Consider the following 20,511-nt stretch of genomic DNA (forward strand, 5'->3'; position numbering starts at 1 on the left):
GCAGAGGCTGAAGTCATGTTTATTGGGAGACAGGGGCATGTCAGGACCAGTAAATTGTGTCCCTTGGGGAGGGAGGTGCAGGCACTGGTTCCTGACACCCCCCCTAGGAACTCATTCCTGGATGTAGAGATTGCTGGGGGCAGTAGGATCATCTGCTGGGCGTGTCTCCACCACCACAGGCCTAGGGAAGGAAGAGAGAAGTCAGTCCATTCATTCATTTGTTCATTCATTCATTCATTCATTCACAAAGGAGTTGTTAGAGGCTGTGCCAACACAATGCTGGGCTATGGCATTGAACGAGCAGACATGGTCCCTGCCCTTGGGGAGCTCAGTCTAGAGCGGGAGACCAATATGAGTCAGTGAATTACATGAGTGCAAAGAAGTGTGGGGCACACAGCAGGAAAACCTAGCCCAGGAGGTCAGCCAAGGTGCCCCCAAGGAATGGATGGTGGAAGCTGAAAGAGACTCAGCAGGGAACTTGGCAAAAGGCAGGGAAGTGTGTTCTAGGCAGAGAGAACAGCCTGCGCAAAGGCCCTGAGGTAGGAGGGAGCCTGGGGCTTGGCTGCAGACCTCATGGTCTTGTGGCCAGGATTGGGTATTTATCTTGAGGCCACAGGAGGGTTTTAAACACGGGGAGAGTGACACAATCAGATTTGGATTTTAAAAGACCCCTCTGACATGTCAAAAGGTCATAAAGGATCCTTGAAGGGGCTCTCACTGGATAAATATGGGAGTATTTGTGCTTCAAAATAAAGAACGCTAATAGTAGATTAGAACCCATAGAATAAAAGGGAAATCCAGGGGCCAGCCCGGTGGTGGAGACGTTAAGTTCGTGTGCTCTGCTTTGGTGGCCCAGGGTTTCACCAGTTCAAATCCTGGGATTCACCAGTTCCAATCCTGGGAGCAGACATGGCACCACTCATCAAGCCATGCTGAGGCGGCATCCCACATGCCACAACTAGAAGGACCCACAACTAAAAATATACAACTATGTACTGGGGGGCTTTGGGGAGAAAAAGGAAAAATTTCAAAAAATCTTAAAAAAAAAAAAAAAAAGGAAATCCATGAGCCTGTGCTGACATACATACATAGATACAGACATACATGTATAAATGGTGGAGAAGGCACAGTTTGCCTACAGCAGAATGCCAACTAAGAAAGAAGGAATGACAAAAATAGAAAATCACCATTTAGTAACCATCCTAATAATAGATTTAGGCAAAAGTCATCAATAGATGCTAAAACTAGTGGGTGAAAGTCTGAGAAACATTATATTTACATAGTCTCAACAAACTGCCCCAAAAGATACTTATAATACAAAGAAAAAAGAACATAGTGGAGAAACCTAGCTGACTCTATCTTAACAAAGGATCAAAGATAAGGTCACCAGTAATAGGACAAACTGACACGCGCCTCCTGATATGACTCACTGAGAAGGACACACCATCACTTCTGCGGTATTCCTGCCCCAAATGCTGGAAACCTCAAACCCGACTGAGGGACATTCTGTACAACTTTCCTGTACGCTTCGTAAATGACAAGGTCACGAAAAAGAAAGAGAGTCTGAAGAATTGTTCCAGGCTAAAGACTAAAGAAACGTGACTCCGAAATGCATCCTATCCTCCTGGACTATATCCTGGATCAGAAAATAAAACATTTTTTTTTATTATAAAGAGTATCATTGATACAAAAACAGGCACACAGATCAATGGAACAGAACTGAAAGCTCAGAAATAAACCCACACATCTACGGACAGCTAATCTTTGACAAAGGAGCCAAGAACATACAACGGAGAAAGGAAAGCCTCTTCAATAAATGGTGTTGGGAAAACTGGACAACCACATGCAAAAGAATGACAGTAGACCATTCACTTACACCATGCACAAAAATTAACTCAAAACAGACCAAAGACTCGAAGACCTGAAACCATAAAAGTTCTGGAAGAAAATATAGGCAGTACACTCTTTGACATCAGCCTTAAAAGGATCTTTTCAAATACCATGTCTACTCAGATAAGGGAAACAAAAGAAAAAATAAACAAGTGGGACTTCATCAGACTAAAGAGCTTCTGGAAGGTAAAGGAAACCAGGATCAAAACGAAAAAATAACCCACCAAATGGGAGAAAATATTTGCAAATCAAATATCCGACAAGGGGTTAATCTCCATAATATATAAAGAACTCGCACAACTGAACCACAAAAAAAAAAAAAAAAAAAAAGCCCCATCAAAAAACGGGCAGAGGATATGAACAGACATTTTTCCAAAGAAGATATACAGATGGCCAACAGTCACATGAAAAGATGCTCAACATCACAAATCATCAGGGAAATGCAAATCAAAACTACACTAAGATACCACCTTATGCCTGTTAAAATGGCTATAATCACTAAGACTAAAAATAACAAATGTTGGAAAGGTTGTGGAGAGAATGGAACTCTCACACACTGCTGGTGGGAATGCAAACTGGTGCAGCCACTATGGAAAACAGTACAGAGATGTCTCAAAAAACTAAAAATAGAACTACCATATGACCCAGCTATCCCACTACTGGGTATTTATCCAAAGAACTTGAAATCGACAATACAAAGAGACCCCTATGTTCATTGCAGCATTATTCACAATAGCCAAGACATGGAAGCAACCCAAGTGCTGGTTGACTGATGATTGGATAAAGAAGATGCGGTGTATATATATGTAATGGATTACTACTCAGCCATGAAAAAAGATAAAATCATCCCATTCGCAATAACATGGATGGACCTGGAGGGAATTATCTTAAATGAAATAAGCCAGACAGAGAAAGACAAACACATATGATTTCACTTATTTGTGGAACATAAACTTACGGACAAAGGGAACAGTTTAGTGGTTACCAGGGGGAAGGGGGTGGGGAGTGGGCACAAGGGGTGAAAGGGCACATTTATATGGTGACTGACAAATAATAACGTACAACTGAAATTTCACAATGTTATAAACTATTATGACCACAGTGAAAAAAAAATACCATTGGGACAACTGGTGAGACGTGAACGGGCAGGTGGATTAGAAGGCAGTGACGCCTCGTTGTCATTTTCTTGATTTTGAGAGCTGCATTGTGGTTTCTAAGAGTATGGCCTTGCTTTGATTTAGGAAACATACACTGAAGTATTTAGGGATAAACGGGCATCATGTGTGCAATTCACACCCAAACAGACAGAAATTATATATAAAAAATTATATATACATATGGAAAAGAAGGAGAAAGCAAGTGTGGTAAAAAAAAAAAAGTTAACATCTGGAGAATCTGGGTGAAGAGGATACAAGAAACTTTTAACTGAATTTTGCAACCTCTCTGTGACTCTAAAGTTGTCAAAATAAAAAGTTAAAATAAAAATAAAAAATGAAACTAGCCCCTTGGCTGCTGTGTGGGGAGTGGACTATAGGGGGCAGAGATGGAAGCAGGAAAATCAGGTGAGAGAACGTCTAGGCCAAAGATACAGGCGGCTGGGACACGGCAGGATGCCCTCTCCACACCAGAAACCCCCCTCCCCGGTCCTCTGTCCCCTTGCCCAAGTCCGTACCTGGGGGAGCCAAGCAGACGGAAGGTGAGGCTGGGGTCTCTCAGCTCCTGCAGTAGCTGGGGGAAAAGGCGTGTGGTTAGTAACTAGAACACACCACCCCTCTCCTTCAAAGAGATCAAGGCGGAGGTCTCTGAACTTCCGGCCTCTAGTCCAGAAATAATCATTCTTGCTAACACCACTCACCAGCTGTGTGACCTCAAGCAAGTTACTTAACCTCTCTGTACCTCAGATTACTAACCTGTGGAATCATAGTACCTACCTGATAGGTGACCATGAAGATTAAATAAAATATAAACATGTAAGGGCAGAGTCTGACACATAATATTCTGTGAGCTAAGCACCACTTTTTGCTCCATTTTCCAGATGAGGAAAGTAAGGCACAGGAAAGTTAAGTCATTCGTCTGAGGTCACTCAGCTGGATTCCAACCCAGGCATGCTCTTAACCACTCACATATCTTTATAGTGACCGCCATTTTATAGCTGGGAGACTGAGGCTCAGAAAGAAGCAACGTGCCTTGCACAAGGTCACACAGTGGCCTGGGACGAGCTCTGGACCCAAGAGACCCTGGGGTCGAGAAGGGGACCTGTGTGACCGAGACTGCAGGGGGCGCCTCCTCCAGGACCTCACACCCTGACCCAGTTCTCCCAGTGCGTCTGAGGAATGGGAAGACGGCGGTGGGCGGGGCGGCTGTGGGCGCGTGGATGGAGGAGCTTACCTGGTCGGAGCCGAGAGCCCACACCTGCACGCCGTGCTTCCAGAAGGCCTGGAGCCGCCCCCCGACCATGGCTGGGAGGAAAGCAGTGCCTGTCACCCTCGGGTATCACTTGAGCCTCCCCTCTGGACCCCGGGCCCGCCCATCCCCGCACCTACCCACGGCCTCCACTGCTTCGGTCATGGGGATCTCCGGAGTTCGAAGCCCCCGGACCGGGGCTCCCTCCGGGGTCACCAGCTTCAGAGTCCCTAGCAGCGGGTGGAGAGAGGGCTTTAAGGGCGGGGCTTGGAAGGTTACTGAGGGGCCAGCGAATACACTCAGTGTGAGAAGCAAAGCGGGACAGGGCAGGACCCGGAGGAGGCACAGGGTCTGGGGGTGGAGATCCAGGAACAGGGCGGGACAGAGAGGGAGGCGGGTCCTTACCGTCCATCAACACCATCACCTTGTCTTCCTCTACCTGGGTCACCTGTACAGGTCCCTTGTGCTCTGTTTGGGAGGAGGGGGTTCAAGGACCAATTCCGCCTCGCTCCGCCTTCCTCCGCTAGGCGCCGCCTCCATTCCCAAGCGAGCAGGCTGACCCCGCCCATCACAGCGGCCTGCGACCGCATCGATTACACATACCCGCCCTTTTCCCGCCCCCTCTAGGGTCAACCCCCTCCCGAGGGACGCCTCAGGAGAAGCCCCGCCCAGCCACCCAGACCCACCCCTCCAGGCAGCCCCGCCCCCAGCGGGACCCCGCCCCACTCACCCGTGCTCATCTCGCCGAGCCAGCAGGAGAGCGCGCCGAAGCGCACGGTGTGGAAGAGCACCGACTTCGCCGGCCGCCCGGGGCTCACGCCGATGCACACGGCGGGCAGCTCGGAGCCTGGCCCGGTCAGCAGCGCGAACACCGGCAGAGGCGTGGGGAGCGGGAAGAGCACCTGCTGCGGGCCGCACAGGGAGGGGCGGGCTCAGGCGAGGCCAGGGGGCGTGGCCAGGGGCGTGGTCTTGGAGGGCGTGTCTATGGGGGCGTGGCCTGGGGGACGGCGCGTTTGGGGCTTCCCAAGTATTTCCTGGGCCATCAGTCTTGGAAGGCACCATCTAGGAATTTCAGGTGGTGAGGACGCAGAGCGCTTCGGTGATGCCTCCTTAAAAACTGACGGCTGTGGCCTCAGAGTAGGCGTGGCTGCCTTTTGGGGGCGTGCCTTCCGCTTGGGGGAGTGCCTCCTTGGGGACAGGGCCCCTGGGGGGCGTGGCCTCAAAAGTAGCAGTCTCCTTAGAGACTCCAAGGACCTGAATGGGGTCTCCTTAGAGACCCGAGAGGGTGGGGCATAGGGCTGAAGAATAATTAGGCCAGGGTGAAGGGCGGAGCTTAAGGATCAGGAATACCTAAGAAAGGGGAGCCTCCGGGTGGGCGGGGCCTTAGGGAGACGGGGCGGGGCCTCGGGTGGAAGCGGGGATTCGCGGAGCTCTCCACTGAAGCGCAAAGGGTGGAAGGCCCCAGCCACCGAACCTCAGCGTCCCCAGCCTCTACAGGCCCCCTACCCGGACCAGCAGGAACTTGTTCATGGGCTGGTACCACTGAAGCAGGACCACGGACGTCTCCAATGCCCCGCACAGGAACGGGCCCCCGGAGCTCGCGCCCTCCGCTGTGGGGGTGGGTGAGGACGGGTTAGGGTCAATCCTCTCTCCCCTTCCCCGCCCCCTGAAAGGCCACACATCCTTCCCCGGGCTCTGGACGTCCTGCCTTAACTCTGCAATCCTCTCGGGTGGATGCGATCTGAGACCTGCCCCCTCTCTGCCTGCCCGTGGGGTTCTCTCTTACCCACGCAGCACGCCCGGCAGCCTTTGGTGTCCTGGATCTTGGTGGAGACCATGTTCTTCCTGCAGAAGACGACCGGCGTGAGTGCGGGGAGGGACAGCAGGAAGGAGCGATTCCAGGGGTCTGTGGTGCCACTGGGGGCTGGTACCTTGCTAGTAGCCGGTGGGGGCTAATGTGCGCGATGGGGCTTCCTGCTCTGGTCTCTTTCCGTTCCAGCAGGCCCAGGATGCTATGAGAATACAGGTGGGGGGTCTTTCCTACAGTGTGTGTGTATGTAGGGGGAAGCAGGCAGTTATAGGATGCTGGACACCCCCACCTTTCCCCATCCCTTTGCTGGGCCCCATCCCTCTGAAACTCCCAAGCTTTCAAGTCTCAAACACTTTTCATTTATTCATTTTCTCACTCAACATGTTTTACTGTCGGCCAGGCCCTGTGCTTGGCTCTGGTGAACAGTGGTGAGTGAAATAAATACGTCCCAGACCCTCAGGGTCCTCGCAGCCACCCAAGAAACTGTGGACACTTCACCAGCCAGATGATGTCACACACATTTCAAAGTTTAAGAAGAAACCAATCGAACAGACGGTGAACTATAACCATAGACACCTGATATTTACACGATGTGATAAACCAATGTGATCTCAATAAAATAATTCAAAAAAAAGAAGAAGAAACCAATCTAGAACTTCTTCTAAAGTCTGTCATTACAGATGTGATATTGACCAGTTCATGAATCCTATGTGGCTTGGCATTTCCGCATAAATTACAAATTCTCTTACATGAAATGTTTATAAAACAATGACACAAGATTTTATTCTATAACTTGCTCACTCTATTTTAGTAAACGTGGAATAAGCTCTGTCGTCTGAACTCCAAAGAAATGTAAAGACTGACTTGTTGTAGAAATTACCTCGAAACTGACTTGAGAAGTGAGAACTATAATGATAGTGAGCCCCATTTTACAGATGGGGAAACTGAGGCTCGGGGAGCAGAAGTCTCTTGCCCCGAGACCCAGAGTGAAACGTGGCTGGGATTTGAACCATAGGCTCTGTGAAATGGGAACTTAGTTCTTTTTCAGTTGTGTCCATCTACCTCCCAACCCCCTGACCCTAGACCCTTTAACTTCTGACCCCCACCCCTCCCATCCAACCCACAGCCAGACCTGAGAGGGACATGAGGACGTTGTTGATGGAGTACACCCACGTGGTCCGGCTAGAAAAGAGCTGCAGAGAATGGGGGAGATGGCTTCTCTGAGACCCCAGCAGCCCCCGACTCCAGCCCCTGCCCTGGGCCTCCCTGGGTGCTGTCCCTCACCATCTCCAGCGTGGCCTCCTGATCGTTCCGGTTCAGGATGAAAATGCCTTCCTCGGCCCCCAGGAGCAGGTGCTGGTCTGGGAGACAGACACGAGGGCGCTGGGACCAGCTCATCCTGGGGGATCTCCCAGACCCCCAGCATCTGACCCCAAACACTGGCACAGTCCCCCAGCTCTGACCCTCAGTTCTCTAACGCTCACCCCACACTGACACCCCCAGCCTCGGTTTCCCCAAATCTGAATGGAAGCCCTGACCAGTCCCTTGAGCTGGTCTCGTTCTCGCCTACCTCTCTGACTTCCCACCTTCCAGTGGTTCTTCCATCTCTGACCCGGATTCCTGACCCTCAATTCTGCCCCCAACATTAGACGTGCCTCCCCAAAGAGCCCTCTAAATTCTGTCCCTCTTTGTCCCCAGTCCTGGTCCCCAAATGTTAATCCCGTCTCAGCATTGATCCTCAAACTCAGACCCCCCTAAATATGCCTTTTCTGCCCCGTGTGACTCCCCAAACTCTCATGCTGCTTCCTTAACATCCACCCCGCACTGACCTTTTCTCCACATCTTTCATCCTGAACTCTGTCCCTTCCTGCTACATTCGGATCCCTAGAACTCCTAAGCCCCAAACACTGACTCCAGTCTCGCCACCATGAACCTCCAACTGAGGTGGCAGGCCCACCATCCCCATCTGTACCCCAAACTCTGGGCTTTCCATTACACTCTGACACTCCTGGCCCCCAAACTCTCATCGTCCTAGTTTTCACTCTCAAACTCATCGTCACTCCTCCCATCTTCCATCCTCAAACCCCAACTGTAACTCTGGGGCCAGCTCTGCCTCAGCTCTGTCACTCCCCACCCTACTGAGACCCTGCCCCCGTCTTTGTGCCTTCCGTATGGCCCCTCTCTGCGCCCCCACACCCCCACAACCCTCCTGAAAGCTTACCCTTGGTGGAGGGGTGCGTCCAGGCGGCCGTGCTGTGGATCCGGAGGGGACAGCCATTGAACAACTTTACGAGAAGGGCACATCCCTGGGCAGGCCATGGGAGGCAGCACAGATCCAGCAAAAAAGGAGGAGGGGGACAGGAAGGTACAGTGGTTAGACTCTGGAGCAAGGATGCCAGGGTTCCAATCCTGCCTCTGCCTCGTCGGTTGACCCCTCCGTGCCTCAGTTTCCCCATCTGTGAAATGGGGGATAATTTCTATCTCTGTGATATCTATCTCTATCTCTGGAGGTTTATACCACGTAAAGACACGAGATTGGTGTCTGGCACAGAGGAACTGCTCAACTAACATCACCTATTCTCATTAATAGTCTTCCCCTCCCCCGACTCGCACCGGGCATCCCCAGGCCCATCCAGAGGTGCCAGCCCTCAGCAGAGCCGGCCTCACCTTCCTCTTCATCTTCTCCTTCTTAGGGGGCAACAGTGGGGGCTGGTCAGGCTCCCGGGGGGCTGGGTTCCAGAGTGAGGGTTCTGAGATGGGTGGGGGAAAATCAGCCCCTGAAGTCCCCCACTCCTGCCCACCCCCCACCCCAGCCTGTCCCATTACCTGAATGGGCTGTTAGGTGGGGACTGCGGGTGGCTGGGGGAGGCCCCAGATGGGGGGTGCGTGGGGGAGGCCCACTGGCACACCGCACAAGCACCCCAGGGCTCAGCTGCCCCTCGTCCGCAGTGCCCCCGGGACCGTCGTCCGATGGAGAACGGAACTTGGGCTTTGGAGATAGGAGAGGAGTGTGGGGAACACATTAGATGAACTTGGGGGGAGGGCACCCTGCAATCCACCCTCAGCCACTGACATTGCTCATGGCTCTGAGCATCCCCACGATGTCCCACCACCACTCCAGCCTTCCCCCTCTGACCCACCCCCATGTCAATACACGCCAGCAACTAAGGGGTTACTACTAGATGCCCAGTGCCGGGGGTTCCTAGGACAGTGTCCATCAGGCTGAATACTTTGAATGGTACCCTTAGGTTCAGGGAGGCTACTTCCGGGTCCCAGTGTGCTCTCATCTCAGACTCTAAGGGACCTGGTGGCCCAGGCCTCAGCCCTAGAATGCCCAGGATCCCAGCATGAAGGACACCACCCCCTGGCTCCCCGTCCTCACCTTGGGGGGCAGGGGAGGAGGGATGTCCTCTGCAGGGGTGGGGCTGAAAGGCAATGATGTGGTAAGCAGGAGGGGTGTGGGGAACGAGGCCTGGGGGCAGACGGGGGGGGGTTCAGGGCTGCAAGTCTGAGGTCAGGAGAGTCGGGGTGACTTGGTGGGCAGGAGCTGAGGACTAAAGGATGGATAACCATGGCAATAACAGTGACAGCAACTCTTGGACATCAAGTGCTAACGATGCATCAAGTCTCCGAACCTTCTCACCCCCCAGTCACACGACACAGGAGCTCTGGGCTCAGGTGCTAGCTCAGAGCCTGGAGCCGCACTGGAGCCCATTACAGACGAGCTGTGTGATGGATGGGTGGCCCTAAGGCTGGGCCTGGGCCTGGGGCTGGGGGAGGGGCACCTGGGCAGACTGTTGGGGTTGAGGATGGGGTGTGGGACGGGCGTGGGGGAAATTCCCAGGGGCCAAGGTTCAGTCTGAGGTTGGGTGAGAAGATGAAGAAAGATAAAAGCCAGGGGTGGAGGGCTAGGGCTGCAGTCGAGGTCTGGGGGTTGGAGCAACCCCTGGGAGGAGCTGGGGGATGCAGTGGAAGGTCCAGGGCTGACAGGATAGGTGGGGAAAGATCACGGGCTGGGGCAGAAAGCTATTCTGGAAGGAAGTGGGATTGAGGGCAGGTAAGGGCTGACGTTGGGGGTCAGGTCAAAGGTCGTATAAGAAAGTAGAAGGAAGATGGGGGCTGAGGTTGGGGTCCTGATCAGAGTTGGGTACGGAGGAAGGTGGAGCTGGAGTTGGGATCCGTTGGGGGTCGGGGTCTAAGGTGAAGGAGGGTGAAGGGTTGGTTGGGTGGGCTCAGGGAATAGGGGTTGGGGAGGAAGGAGAGTGGGGCTGGGCTGGGGGTCAGGCTTGGGTCAGGGGTTGGGGGTGAAGGACAGTGGGGGCTGCCCTGAGGGTCCAGTCAGGGGTCAGGGATGCACAGTGAAAGGAAAGTAGGGGCTGAGGTTGGGGCTGCGGTGGAAAGGAGGCCGGGGGTCACAGGTGGGTTGTAGGAAGGTAGGGGCTGATGAGGGCCTGTGGAGCTGGGGCCCCGCCTCTCTTACATGTCCACGTCGTCGTAGTCATCATCGGACTCCGACAGGTTCCTCCTGAGGAGTGACACACATGAGCCTCAGGCTCCCCCACATCCCAGCCCCCTCCCCCCGCCACCCTGAGGGTCGCTGACCTAGGACTGCTGCTCCTGAAGTCTCCAGGGGGCTGTAAGAGGGCCTGTGGGACAGTAAAGGGTCAGCAGTGGCCTAGGGAAGGGGAGGGAGTCTGGGGGGAGCAGGGGGAGGCAGCTCACAGTGTCGGCCGCGGGTCTGGACTCCATTGCTCTGAGCCTCCTGAACTCCATATGCCGCCCTGGAAGCGGGGGGACACACACGGATTTGAGAACAGGAAGAGTGGAACTGGGGAGCTTTGGGGTCAGGATCTTAGGATTGGAGCTGTCCCTTAGAGGAGGGATTTGGTTTACAGGCGTCTCGCGTGGGGGTCAGGGTTTGGGATCAGGGAGGTGGGGGCCCAAAATGGTTACAAAGCGTTCATTTCCAGGGTCAGCTTGGGTGCCAGGGATCTGGCAGATTTCTGAGGTCTCTTTGGGGGTCAGGGCGGTGGCGGGGAGTCCCATGGGGTCTGTCTGCCAGTCAGGCAGGTGGAGGTCCCTGTCGTCAACTTGTAGGTCAGGTGGCGATGACGTTTTCTGGGCTCTCTTGTGGGGTCAGATGGTGATGGGGGCTCTGGGGGTCTGTTTGGAAGTGATGAGGGATGGCAGAGTGGGGGGGTCTCTTGGATCTATTCCAGGGTAGGGTCTCCAGGCATAAGGATTCTCTACTCACGACTGCAGTCTGCATCTGGGATCCCCAGAGAGCTGGATCGATGGGTAGATCTGATCCGCCGGGGGATGGCAGGGGGTAGCTGGAGAGAGCGGTGGCTGCATCAGGCCCACAGCCCTCCAGTGCCCCCGCCACCCTGCGGGCCAACCTGGAGCCCTCAGCTCTCCCGTAACCTCTGCGCCCCCAGCCCTGTGCCAGGGCCCGCCTCCTCCCCACCCTGTTTTCCTTCTAAGAGAGGTAGCAGGAAGGCACTCCAGGCAGGGGGCACAGCCTGGGCAAAGGCTGGGAGGTTCCAGTCCTTTTGTCAGCCAGGGCGCCCTCACCTCAGGCTCCTCGTCTTCAATCTCACCAGCAGGAGCCCCCTTCCCTGGGTTCCTCAGTTTGTCCAGAAGATCTAGGATCAGGCCTCTGTTTAGCCCGGGCTGGGACACCAGTTGATGCTGGGGGAGGGGAGGAGGGTGTCAGCAGACAGAGGGCAGGTGTGGAGGGGGAAGCTGGCCAGGGCCTTGCAAACCTGCCTAAGGGAATCTGGTGGGGAAGGTGCCAACCGAGGGAGAAGGCAGGAGCTCTGGGGAGCTGCCGCCTGGGGAATTCTGAGGCATCTGAAGGGCTTAGAGGAATGTAGAGTTCTTGCGGGGGCGCTTGGAGAATTCCAGAGGTGTCTTAGAGGGCACTGGGCTTCACCTGGAATTCCAGAGTACACCCAGGAATGGGTCTCAAGGCTATTGGGAATATATGAGTTTTAACAACTCAGGGTATCTTGGAAAAAGGTCTGGGGTACAATTTGGAGGGTCTTGGGCGTCCTGGGGAATTCTGAGGGACTGGGTCTTTAAAAGGGCCACGGTGGGGGCTGGCCCCGTGGCCGAGTGGTTAAGTTCACACACTCCACTGCAGGCGGCCCAGTGTTTCGTTGGTTCGAATCCTGGGCGCGGACATGGCACTGCTCATCAAACCATGCTGAGGCAGCGTCCCACATGCCACAACTAGAAGGACCCACAACAAAGAATATACAACTATGTACTGGGGGGCTTTGGGGAGAAAAAGGAAAAAATAAAATCTTTAAAAAAAAAATGAAGAAACAAAAAAGGGCCACGGGGGTTCTGTGGAACTAAATTGTCAATGTTCCAGGGAGCTGTGGAAGGCCCCGGAATGCTGGGGTCAGAGTCTGGGGAGGGTGTAGGGAGGGGGGCTTACACTGAGCATCTTGGTGGCGCCGGGTCGTTTCTTGGGGCTCTTGGTGAGGGTGACTTTGACAAAGTTGTGGAAGGCGGCCGACCTTGGGATGAAGAAGTCAAGCTCTGGGGTGAGGGGCCCAAGCCCTTCCCACCAGACCATCAACCCCGGCTCTGCCCACCCCCATCACCCTCTCCTACCATTTGCCTTTTTCCTTTAGCCGAGGGGGCTGGTAGCCACTCTTGGTCATGAGGAAGAGAACTCTAGAAGAGGAAGGAGAGAACACTGGCTCAGACTCCCAGGGAGGGTCACACCTCATGGCTCGAGGAGTCCTCACTAGCACTGAGGTCAGCAGAGGGCCAAGGCCAGGGGTCAAATGAGAATGAGGCTGAGGTTTGACAATGCACTGGGATACCACCACCAGGGGACACCGTTTACCACGTTAGAGAGCCACAGTGTTGCAGAGGGAGGCTCAGAGTGGGATCCCGTGCCGGGGATGCCAGCTGGGGGTGCAGGGCTGAAGAAAAGGCCTCTGGGTTGAGGGAATCCTTGGGGGTTTCAGATTGGGCTTGGAGGATGGGGGGGGGTCTCCAGAATGGGGGTCGTCTTGACGTGGGGACCTAGGCTGGGGATAGTGTTCAGGATCAGGGGATCTCCCAGGTGGACCTGCCAAGCCCACCTACCTGAGAGGATGCACATCAAAGAGTGGTGGCTGTAGCTCGGCCAGCTCGATGGCTGTGATGCCCAGGGACCAGATGTCACACAGCTCGTTGTATCCCCCCTTCAGGGCCACAGCTGCCACTTCTGGAGCCATCCTGGGGGCAGAGACCCTCAGAAAGCCAGGGGTGACACAAGGAGGGGGAGAGGAGACTCCCTGGTATAGGGAGTGGAGACAGGAGAGAGACAAAGAGAGAAAAGGAGAATGGGGCAGAGAGAGAAAGCCAGATGCAAAGAGAAACATAAAGATGGAGAGACACAGAAATACAGACAGACACACAGTAAAGACAGAAAGACAGAGACAGACTGGAAGACAGAGAGAGAGAGAGCCACGAGGCAGAGGGAAAAGGCAGAGATGATATAGAGAGACAGAAAGATCAGGAACAAAATCAACACTACACTGAGAGAAACAGGCGGAGGGGGCACAGAGAGACCTCCGTACAGGGGAACTCAAGACAAGACAGAATGTTCAACAGAGAAGGACAGAGGCAGGGGACAGGAGCCAGGAAGGAGATTCCCAGGGATCCGGGGTGGGCAAAGCTGCGGCCCCCCACTCCATCCCTAGCCACCCACCAGGCACCCTCACCAGTAGGGCGTCCCAATGAAAGAGAGGCGTCGAGCCAGCGTTGCCCCGATCTGGGCCGAGATCCCAAAGTCAGCTGGAGGCAGAGGGAGAGACATGGTGACCTGGGGTCCCTGATCCTCTGGGGTCCCCTATCCCCTGTGGCCCCCAACCAGTCCCCCTGCGCACCCCCACCAGCCACACTCACCCAGTCTGACCTCCCCAGCGTCATTGATGAGGATGTTGGCTCCCTGAGGACAAGAGGGGGGATTAGAGGCTATCAGAGACACCCCCCGCAGCCCAAGACCACCTCCAGCCCCGGTCTCCCCATAGCTCAACACCACTCCCGTCTCCTGAGCCCACCACCCTTTCTGAGGGTGCCCCCTTTCTGCCCCCAGACCACCTTGATGTCCCGGTGTATCTTCTTCTGTGAGTGCAGATAGGCCAGTCCCTGGGGAGGAGGGGAGACATGGGGGCCGTGAGCGTCTGGGGGCTGGAGCAGGCTCCTGCCCCCATCCAGCCCCACCAGGCCCCTCCTCACCTGGAGCACCTCCCGGCAGACATAGCTGATCTGGAGCTCTGACAGGGAGCCTGTCACTGCAAAGGTCACCCCAGCGTGGCATTGAGTGGGACCCAGGGAACCTGGGCCCGAGAGCCCCAGTCCCCACCCATACCGGCTGAGAGGGTGCCACATGGGGAGTGGGAAACAGGACAGGACAAGTGAGAGGGGAAGAGGGAGGGGTGGTCAGTCACAGAGGGAGACAGTGATGCTGTGAACCAGAGGCCAGAGGGAGACAGAATCATTCAGCAGATATTTACTGCGCGTCGACTGCGTGCCAGGCCCTGGGTCGGCACTGGGGACACAGCTGCGGACAAAAGAGATGGAGATCCCTGCCCTCAGGGAGAGAACATTCCAGTGGGGGAGACCGACAGCAAACAAGATGAATAAATGAAAGACGTGCTACATGAGAGGCTAATAAATAGTAAGAAGACAAATAAAGCAAGAAAAGACAACAGGAAATATGTGTGGGAAGGGGTATGACATTTTACACAGGGTGGTCAGTGAAGATGGCTCTAAGACGGTGACGGGGTAAAGACGTGAGCGGTCCCGCTCCGAGGGGGAAACAAGAGGAGCCAGAGCAGAGGTGGGCCAGTGCCTGGAGGGTCTGGAAGGCAGCCAAGTGGGTGGAGCGGAGTTCGGGGAGGAAAGAGGTAAGAGGTGAGGCCTGTTGGCTGTGGGCGGGAGTTGGGGTCAGCCTCAGGGGCAGGACAAGGAGTCTGGGCTTCTCTTTGGAGGGAAATGGAAGCCATGGGAGGGGTCTGAGGGGGCGGCATGTGATGCTGCAAAATGAAGAAAGACAGAGAGAGAGAGAGAAAAACAGAAAGACAGAGAAGCAGGAACAGATCCAAATTGAGGCAGAGAAAGAAACAGATGGTCAGAGACCAAAACGTGTGAAGACAGAGATACCAAGAAAGAGAGAGACACAGAGGGCTGGAGAGAGAGACAACAGACAGAGAGAGGGGGTCAGAGACCAGGTCTGACAGACTGGCTGTGTGAGTCACTTCCTCTCAGCGGGCCTCAGTTTCCCCCCTGAGGACTTCTTAATGAAGTCCTTCTTTTTCTGCCACTTGAGGTCTTGGACCGGAGGGAGACAGGGACATGGTCAAAGACAGAGGCGGGCATCAGAAATTGAGAGGTGATCAGAGGCTCACCCCGCCCCCCACCCTCAAATTCTCAAAAAGCAGGCTGAAAGGGCAAATCAGAAATTCATTCACTCATTCTACGAAAATGTGGGTACCGACTATGAGCCAGAAATGCAGAAATACTCAAACACAAGAACGGACCTTGGCGAGAAAATGCAGACCCAGAGGAAGATGGGGAGGGGAGGTAGAGGGAATCATCGCAGGCAGAAAGATTAAGGCTGGACTTCATCTGTCAGGTCCCAGGGGGCAGGGCCCAGGGCTCACTCGGTCCCCACAGTATCCCCAGCATCATCTCAGCCAGGCCCAGGCCCAGAGGGCTCACTGTGTGGAATATGGACCAGAAAAAAGGGACACAAATAGAGACAGGAGAGGTGATTGGAGGGGTGAGGGCTGCCTGGACCCCCTTGTCCCTCCTCTCACCTTGGTAGATGTCCTGGAGAGAACCAGCCCCACAGAATTCCATGCAGATCCAGAGCTTCTGTAGCCTACAACAGTTCAAGAGTAATAATACTGATAGCAGTAATAAATTACTATTTATAGAATAGCCCCTGGCTCGCCATCTGTCTTATTCTAGTTGCACGGGAACTTTACTGTAACAGCTGTCATCTCTCTATTCCCCTTGCCCACCAGAGTGAGATCATCCCACTTCCATTTTATCAATGGGGAAGTTGAGGCTCAGAGAGGAAATGCACACTCAGGGTTAACTGGATTCAAACCCAGGTCTTTGGGCTCCTAACCCAGGGCCCCCTCTGCTGTCACACGCTAACCTAGGAGAGAGGGCAGAAATCTCAAAGGTTGTGGAGGTTGGGAGGGGACACAGGTGCTCAGGGTGACAGGTCTGGGGGACACAGGTCATGACTGGGGCATATGGGATATTAAGTTGGGGTCAGGGAATTTCAGGGTTCATAATAAAGGAGCAGAGAGTGAAACTGGGGGACCTGAGGGCAGGATGATGAGAGATTAGTTTTAGGGGACTTGGTTTCAGGTTTGGTTAGCAGGAGTGGATCGATTTTGAGGACCCCTGGTTAGAAACGGTTGTTCTAGATTGAGGATTAGATTAGGGGGTGTTCTGGTCAGAAAAGTGGGACTTCTGACTGGGAAGTTAAGTTAGGGGTGCCCCAGTTAAAAAAATGGGGGTCCCGGATTGGAGGTCAGGTTAGGGGGACGCCTGGGTCAGGAATGGGGGCTCTGGGGTAAGGGCTGGGCTGGGTCCCAGGTTGGGTCCGCGGCTCATCACCAGAGATAACTCCCATGGTAGGCCACGATGTTGGCATGCCGGCAAGTTTTCAAGATGAGGATTTCCTTCTGAAGTGTGGAAACATCGTCATCTGTGAGGAGGGGCAGGAGAGAAAAGGCCGCTGCAGGGAGGGAGCATGGGGGAGATCCCTGTGTCCCAGAAGGTAGGGGTGGGGGTGGGGGTGGGGACGGAGCTCCTGGGTCCTCTCCTCACCAGGCTCCATCTTCACCATCTTCAATGCAACCAGGTCCCCCATCACCTTGTCTCGAGCCTTGTAAAGGGGAAGTTGGCACTGAGGCAGGCTCCATTCGCCGGAGTTCCTCCTCAGCATCCTTGAGTCAAAGCCGAGGACTGGGACCCTCTCGCATCCCCTTCCCTTCTTGGGCCTCACCCCAAAGGTCACTTGCTTGAGGGTGATGGAGAAGGAGGGGGTTCCTTACCTTGAAGACTTCCCCATAGGTGCCGCCACCCAGCCGCTGCAGCAGGTCATAGTGGTCCCGCGGGTCCTTATTAAAGATGTCGGGGTCCACGAGGTCCATCCCTGGGGGCCGGAGCTGGGCCTGCGCCCAGCGGCCAGCAGGGCCTCAGGGCTCGAGTGCTGGCACCTCCCTCCCTCCCCACAAGCCCTGCACCCGCCTTGCCTCCACCGGCTGTGGCCTCCCCCCTCCCCACTCTCGCTTCCTGCCCCAGCGCAGGGCTGTGCAGCTGGCTCCACCCCCTGTCCCTTGGGCCCTGAGAGACTGTGAGGGGCAGCTTGCGTGGGGACCCAGGGGACCCCCCTGCACCTCCAAGGCTCTGGGCTGAATGTAAACCAGATGCAAAATATCTTGATTGTGATCTGGGGGGTGCCCTAGCACCTCCTCCTCCATTCTGGGAGGTGACTAAAAACCACCGTTGAACCTCTGCAGAGTGCTTGAGGGTTTGGCCACAACCCGGAGATGGCAAGTTTGCACAGGGATGGCCATGCAGTGTACGTTATTATTCGCCTGGGGCACACACATGATCTTAGTGGTACTCCCCTGTGCGGTGCGCAGACCAGGCGACGTACACATGCCTGGGTACCTGTATGTTGCACACATGCGCATGTACCCAGAGCTCATACCTCCACATATATGACATATGCGTGTGCGTTCACGCCCGCAGTGTGCTCAATCTGTACACACATAAGTCATGAAGGCACACATGGGGGCCGGCCTTCACTCACAAGACTGACGCCTATGGGGACTGGCCGCGATGCGGCAGCCCCTCACCCCAGCCCCCACCGGACACAGCACAGCATCTTTGCGGGCCCCTACCCCTGCAAGTTAGGGTGGAGCCTGGGGAGCAAGTTCAAGGCTTGAAACTGCAGAGCTCAGGGTCCTGCCTAGGGCAAAGGGGATCTTAGAGAGCTCCACCCTCGGCGCCTGGCCAAGCCACTACATGCATTCCAGCAGTTTTGTGAGTTCACGGCCACGCGCGACGCGATTAGAGTTCCGCGTCCTTCCCAGACAGTCGGCGCGAACTTCCCGGGAGCTAGACCCGGGTTCGCGAGGCCCGGGAAAAGCTTAGCCCCGCCTCCTCGCCCCGATAACGCGCCTGCGCACTGAACTAGACGAAGCTTTTTCTCACGCCGTCGGTTGAGCTCGGGGGGAGCGTGTGCGCATGTGCCAACTGCGCCCGCGGGGCAGAAGTCACGTGGCAGCCGGAAAGCGTGGCAGCCGCCGCAAGAGCCTTCCCCGTCCCCGCCCCCGGGGCTGCGGGGAAAACAAAGACGTAGTTTCCCTTTCCGGCGCCTCTTCCTTTTCCGGTCCTCGAGGACGCTGTGGCGCCCGGTGGTAGTCTCCAGCCCCGGTGTGGGAGGCGACAGCAGGCATGGCGATGTTTGAGCAGATGAGAGCGAACGTTGGCAAGTTACTCAAGGGCATCGACAGGTCTGAGCCCGGCCGGAGGGAGCGCTTCTGCTCAGGCGGGATGGAGGAGAGGGTTTTCTGGGAGAGCAGGGGATGGTCAGGGGCCTGCGCTTGCCGTGGGGTGGGATTTCCTGTCATCTGGGGGATGTTTCGGGAGACAGCCCTGTAAAGGCCTAGAGGCAGGAGATAGCCTTGCTATCTTGCTGTCGTTCTCTTCGTCTTTGATTGTCTCAAGGCGCCCCCTGTGCCCCTCAGTTTCCTCTCTCTCTGCTCCTCAGGCTCTCACTGGGTCTCAGTGTCTCTTGCTTCCTCCTTTCTTTTCCCCTTGTGTTGTTCATTCAATACATGTTCACTAAAATCTACTCCATCAGTGCCGGGGACCAGAGGTGACCAGGACAGTCCCAGGCCATGCTTTCGTGGAGTTCCCAGTTCACAGTCCAGGCAAACCCGACAGCAGACAGTGCTAGCCTGGAGTGCTCAGGGCTGTGATGGAGGAAGCCAGGCCGGAGAGGATGGGGCTAGACCAGAGTGGGGGCCTGGGGAGGGGAGGAAGGAGTGGGTGCCAGAGATGTCCAGGAGGCCAGGTACACAGCCAGCCGTGACTGATCAGCTGAGAGGTTGAGGAGGCATCCTAGGAAAGACCCAGGGCTCCGAGGGGGTTTAGAGCTTAGCCTTAGGTCTGGGATGTGGGTAAGTTTTTTTAGAGGGTATAGAGCTGATTCAGGACTTGGCTAGAGCAGCTGGCTAGTGCCAGATTGAGAGGAAAGGGAGGGAGGGAGGGAGAAGTTACCGTGCCTCCTTCCTTCCCCCGCTCTCGTCCCATACAGTGACTGGCCTCAGCTCCTGTCTCCTCTCTACTCACCCATCTTGATTCTCCTCCAGGTACAATCCTGAGAATCTGGCCACCCTGGAGCGCTACGTGGAGACGCAGGCCAAGGAGAATGCCTATGATCTAGAAGCCAACCTGGCTGTCCTGAAGCTGTGAGTGTCTGCCTCCGTCCCCAACCCCATGCCAGCAGCCAGCAGGGTGCCACTCCCAACCCTGGGTTGGGCGGGAGTTGGGGGTAGCCTGCAGGATGTGGCTTCTCTTGGTGTGCAAAACGAGGAAGCCAGGGAAGTGGGGCAGGAGGAGGATGGTTTGGTTTGGTCTGCTTTGGTGAGGACGATTGTCCCTGAGCAGATATCTGTGCCAAGCTTCCTCTATTTTGTATGTGGGATGCCACCACAGCATAGCTTGATGAGAGGTGTGTAGGTCTGCATCTAGGATCTGAACCTGCAAACCCCAGGCCACTAAAGTGGAGCATGCGAACTTAACTGCTACACAACTGGGCGTGGCCCCTTGTTTTTAAAAAGAGTCATTCCAAGGTACACATATGAGCTAGTATATAAAACAGATAGTCTTACAAGTAATTATAAATGAACACCCACGTGATCACCATCCATGTTGCAAAATTGAGTGTTGCTGGTGTCCCAGGCCTTTGTCCCATACGCTTTGTGCCGGCCACCCCATTCCCCACCCTGGTAACCACTCTCATGCTCTCCTGGCCTGCCTCTGGGTGAGTTTACCACACATGTATGCATCCTGGCTAGCTTAGCTCAGGTTTGCGTGCTCTGAATGGCACACAGATGTCATTCAGCATGTGCTGTTCTGCATCTGGCATCTTCCATCTAGGTCTGTGAGATCTTTCCATTCTCTGTGTGGCTGTGGTTTGTATGTTGTCATTGCTGTATCGTGTTCCACGGTGTCACCGTGTCCTGATTATCCATTCTCCTGTGGATGGATGTTGGGGTTCTCCCCCGCCCCCCCCCCGGTCCTTTATTGACACACTACCAGTTGGGTAATTTTTGCAGATCACGTAGCTTCAGTTTTAACAC

At 55.0% G+C, this 20,511-nt stretch overlaps 2 protein-coding genes across 4 annotated transcripts in view; one reads left to right on the plus strand and one right to left on the minus strand.

The window, feature by feature from the left end:
- On the minus strand, positions 1–18,371 carry MAP4K1 (mitogen-activated protein kinase kinase kinase kinase 1). 3 transcript variants are annotated; one of them, XM_023649664.2, is made up of 32 exons: positions 18,043–18,371; positions 17,188–17,307; positions 16,961–17,018; positions 16,748–16,838; positions 15,931–15,995; positions 14,348–14,403; positions 14,210–14,257; positions 14,015–14,057; positions 13,831–13,903; positions 13,211–13,342; positions 12,728–12,790; positions 12,549–12,630; positions 11,678–11,794; positions 11,358–11,436; positions 10,826–10,884; positions 10,706–10,749; positions 10,584–10,628; positions 9,486–9,528; positions 8,930–9,092; positions 8,771–8,853; positions 8,325–8,409; positions 7,388–7,464; positions 7,236–7,296; positions 6,225–6,333; positions 6,080–6,138; positions 5,800–5,903; positions 5,024–5,198; positions 4,699–4,761; positions 4,434–4,523; positions 4,279–4,349; positions 3,563–3,618; positions 1–181 (listed from the first exon to the last, which is right to left on the minus strand). In XM_023649664.2, exons 2-32 carry the CDS (start codon positions 17,284–17,286, stop codon positions 112–114), a joined length of 2,463 nt encoding a protein of 820 aa, XP_023505432.2. In that variant the 5' UTR covers positions 17,287–17,307; positions 18,043–18,371; the 3' UTR covers positions 1–111. The 3 variants fall into 3 exon arrangements, with proteins under 3 accessions (XP_023505432.2, XP_070080481.1, XP_070080480.1); XM_070224380.1 differs by having other exon boundaries at positions 17,850–18,282; XM_070224379.1 differs by lacking the exon at positions 18,043–18,371 and adding an exon at positions 17,533–17,751.
- EIF3K (eukaryotic translation initiation factor 3 subunit K) overlaps positions 18,325–20,511 on the plus strand; it is a 10,534-nt gene continuing 8,347 nt past the window's right edge. Inside the window, exons 1-2 of the mRNA XM_001497212.5 lie at positions 18,325–18,657; positions 19,519–19,617. Of these exons, the coding sequence (XP_001497262.1) occupies positions 18,599–18,657; positions 19,519–19,617 (158 nt within the window). The 5' untranslated portion in view covers positions 18,325–18,598. The remainder of the gene's footprint in view (positions 18,658–19,518; positions 19,618–20,511) is intronic.

This window comes from Equus caballus, chromosome 10 (assembly GCF_041296265.1).
Source record: "Equus caballus isolate H_3958 breed thoroughbred chromosome 10, TB-T2T, whole genome shotgun sequence".
Taxonomy (NCBI): Eukaryota; Metazoa; Chordata; class Mammalia; order Perissodactyla; family Equidae; genus Equus; species Equus caballus.

Bases quoted from the DNA above. Each gene is read 5' to 3' on its own strand.
- MAP4K1 (XM_070224379.1), bottom strand. From the start codon at position 17,616: ATGGAGGAGGAGGTGCTAGGGCACCCCCCAGATCACAATCAAGATATT. The intron at 16,839-16,960 runs GTGAGGAGAGGA...CCCTCCTCACAG, and splicing joins GATGGTGAAGATGGAGCCTG to ATGACGATGTTTCCACACTT. The intron at 8,410-8,770 runs GTGAGGCCGGCT...TGGCCTGCCCAG, and splicing joins AGGAGAAGATGAAGAGGAAG to GGATGTGCCCTTCTCGTAAA.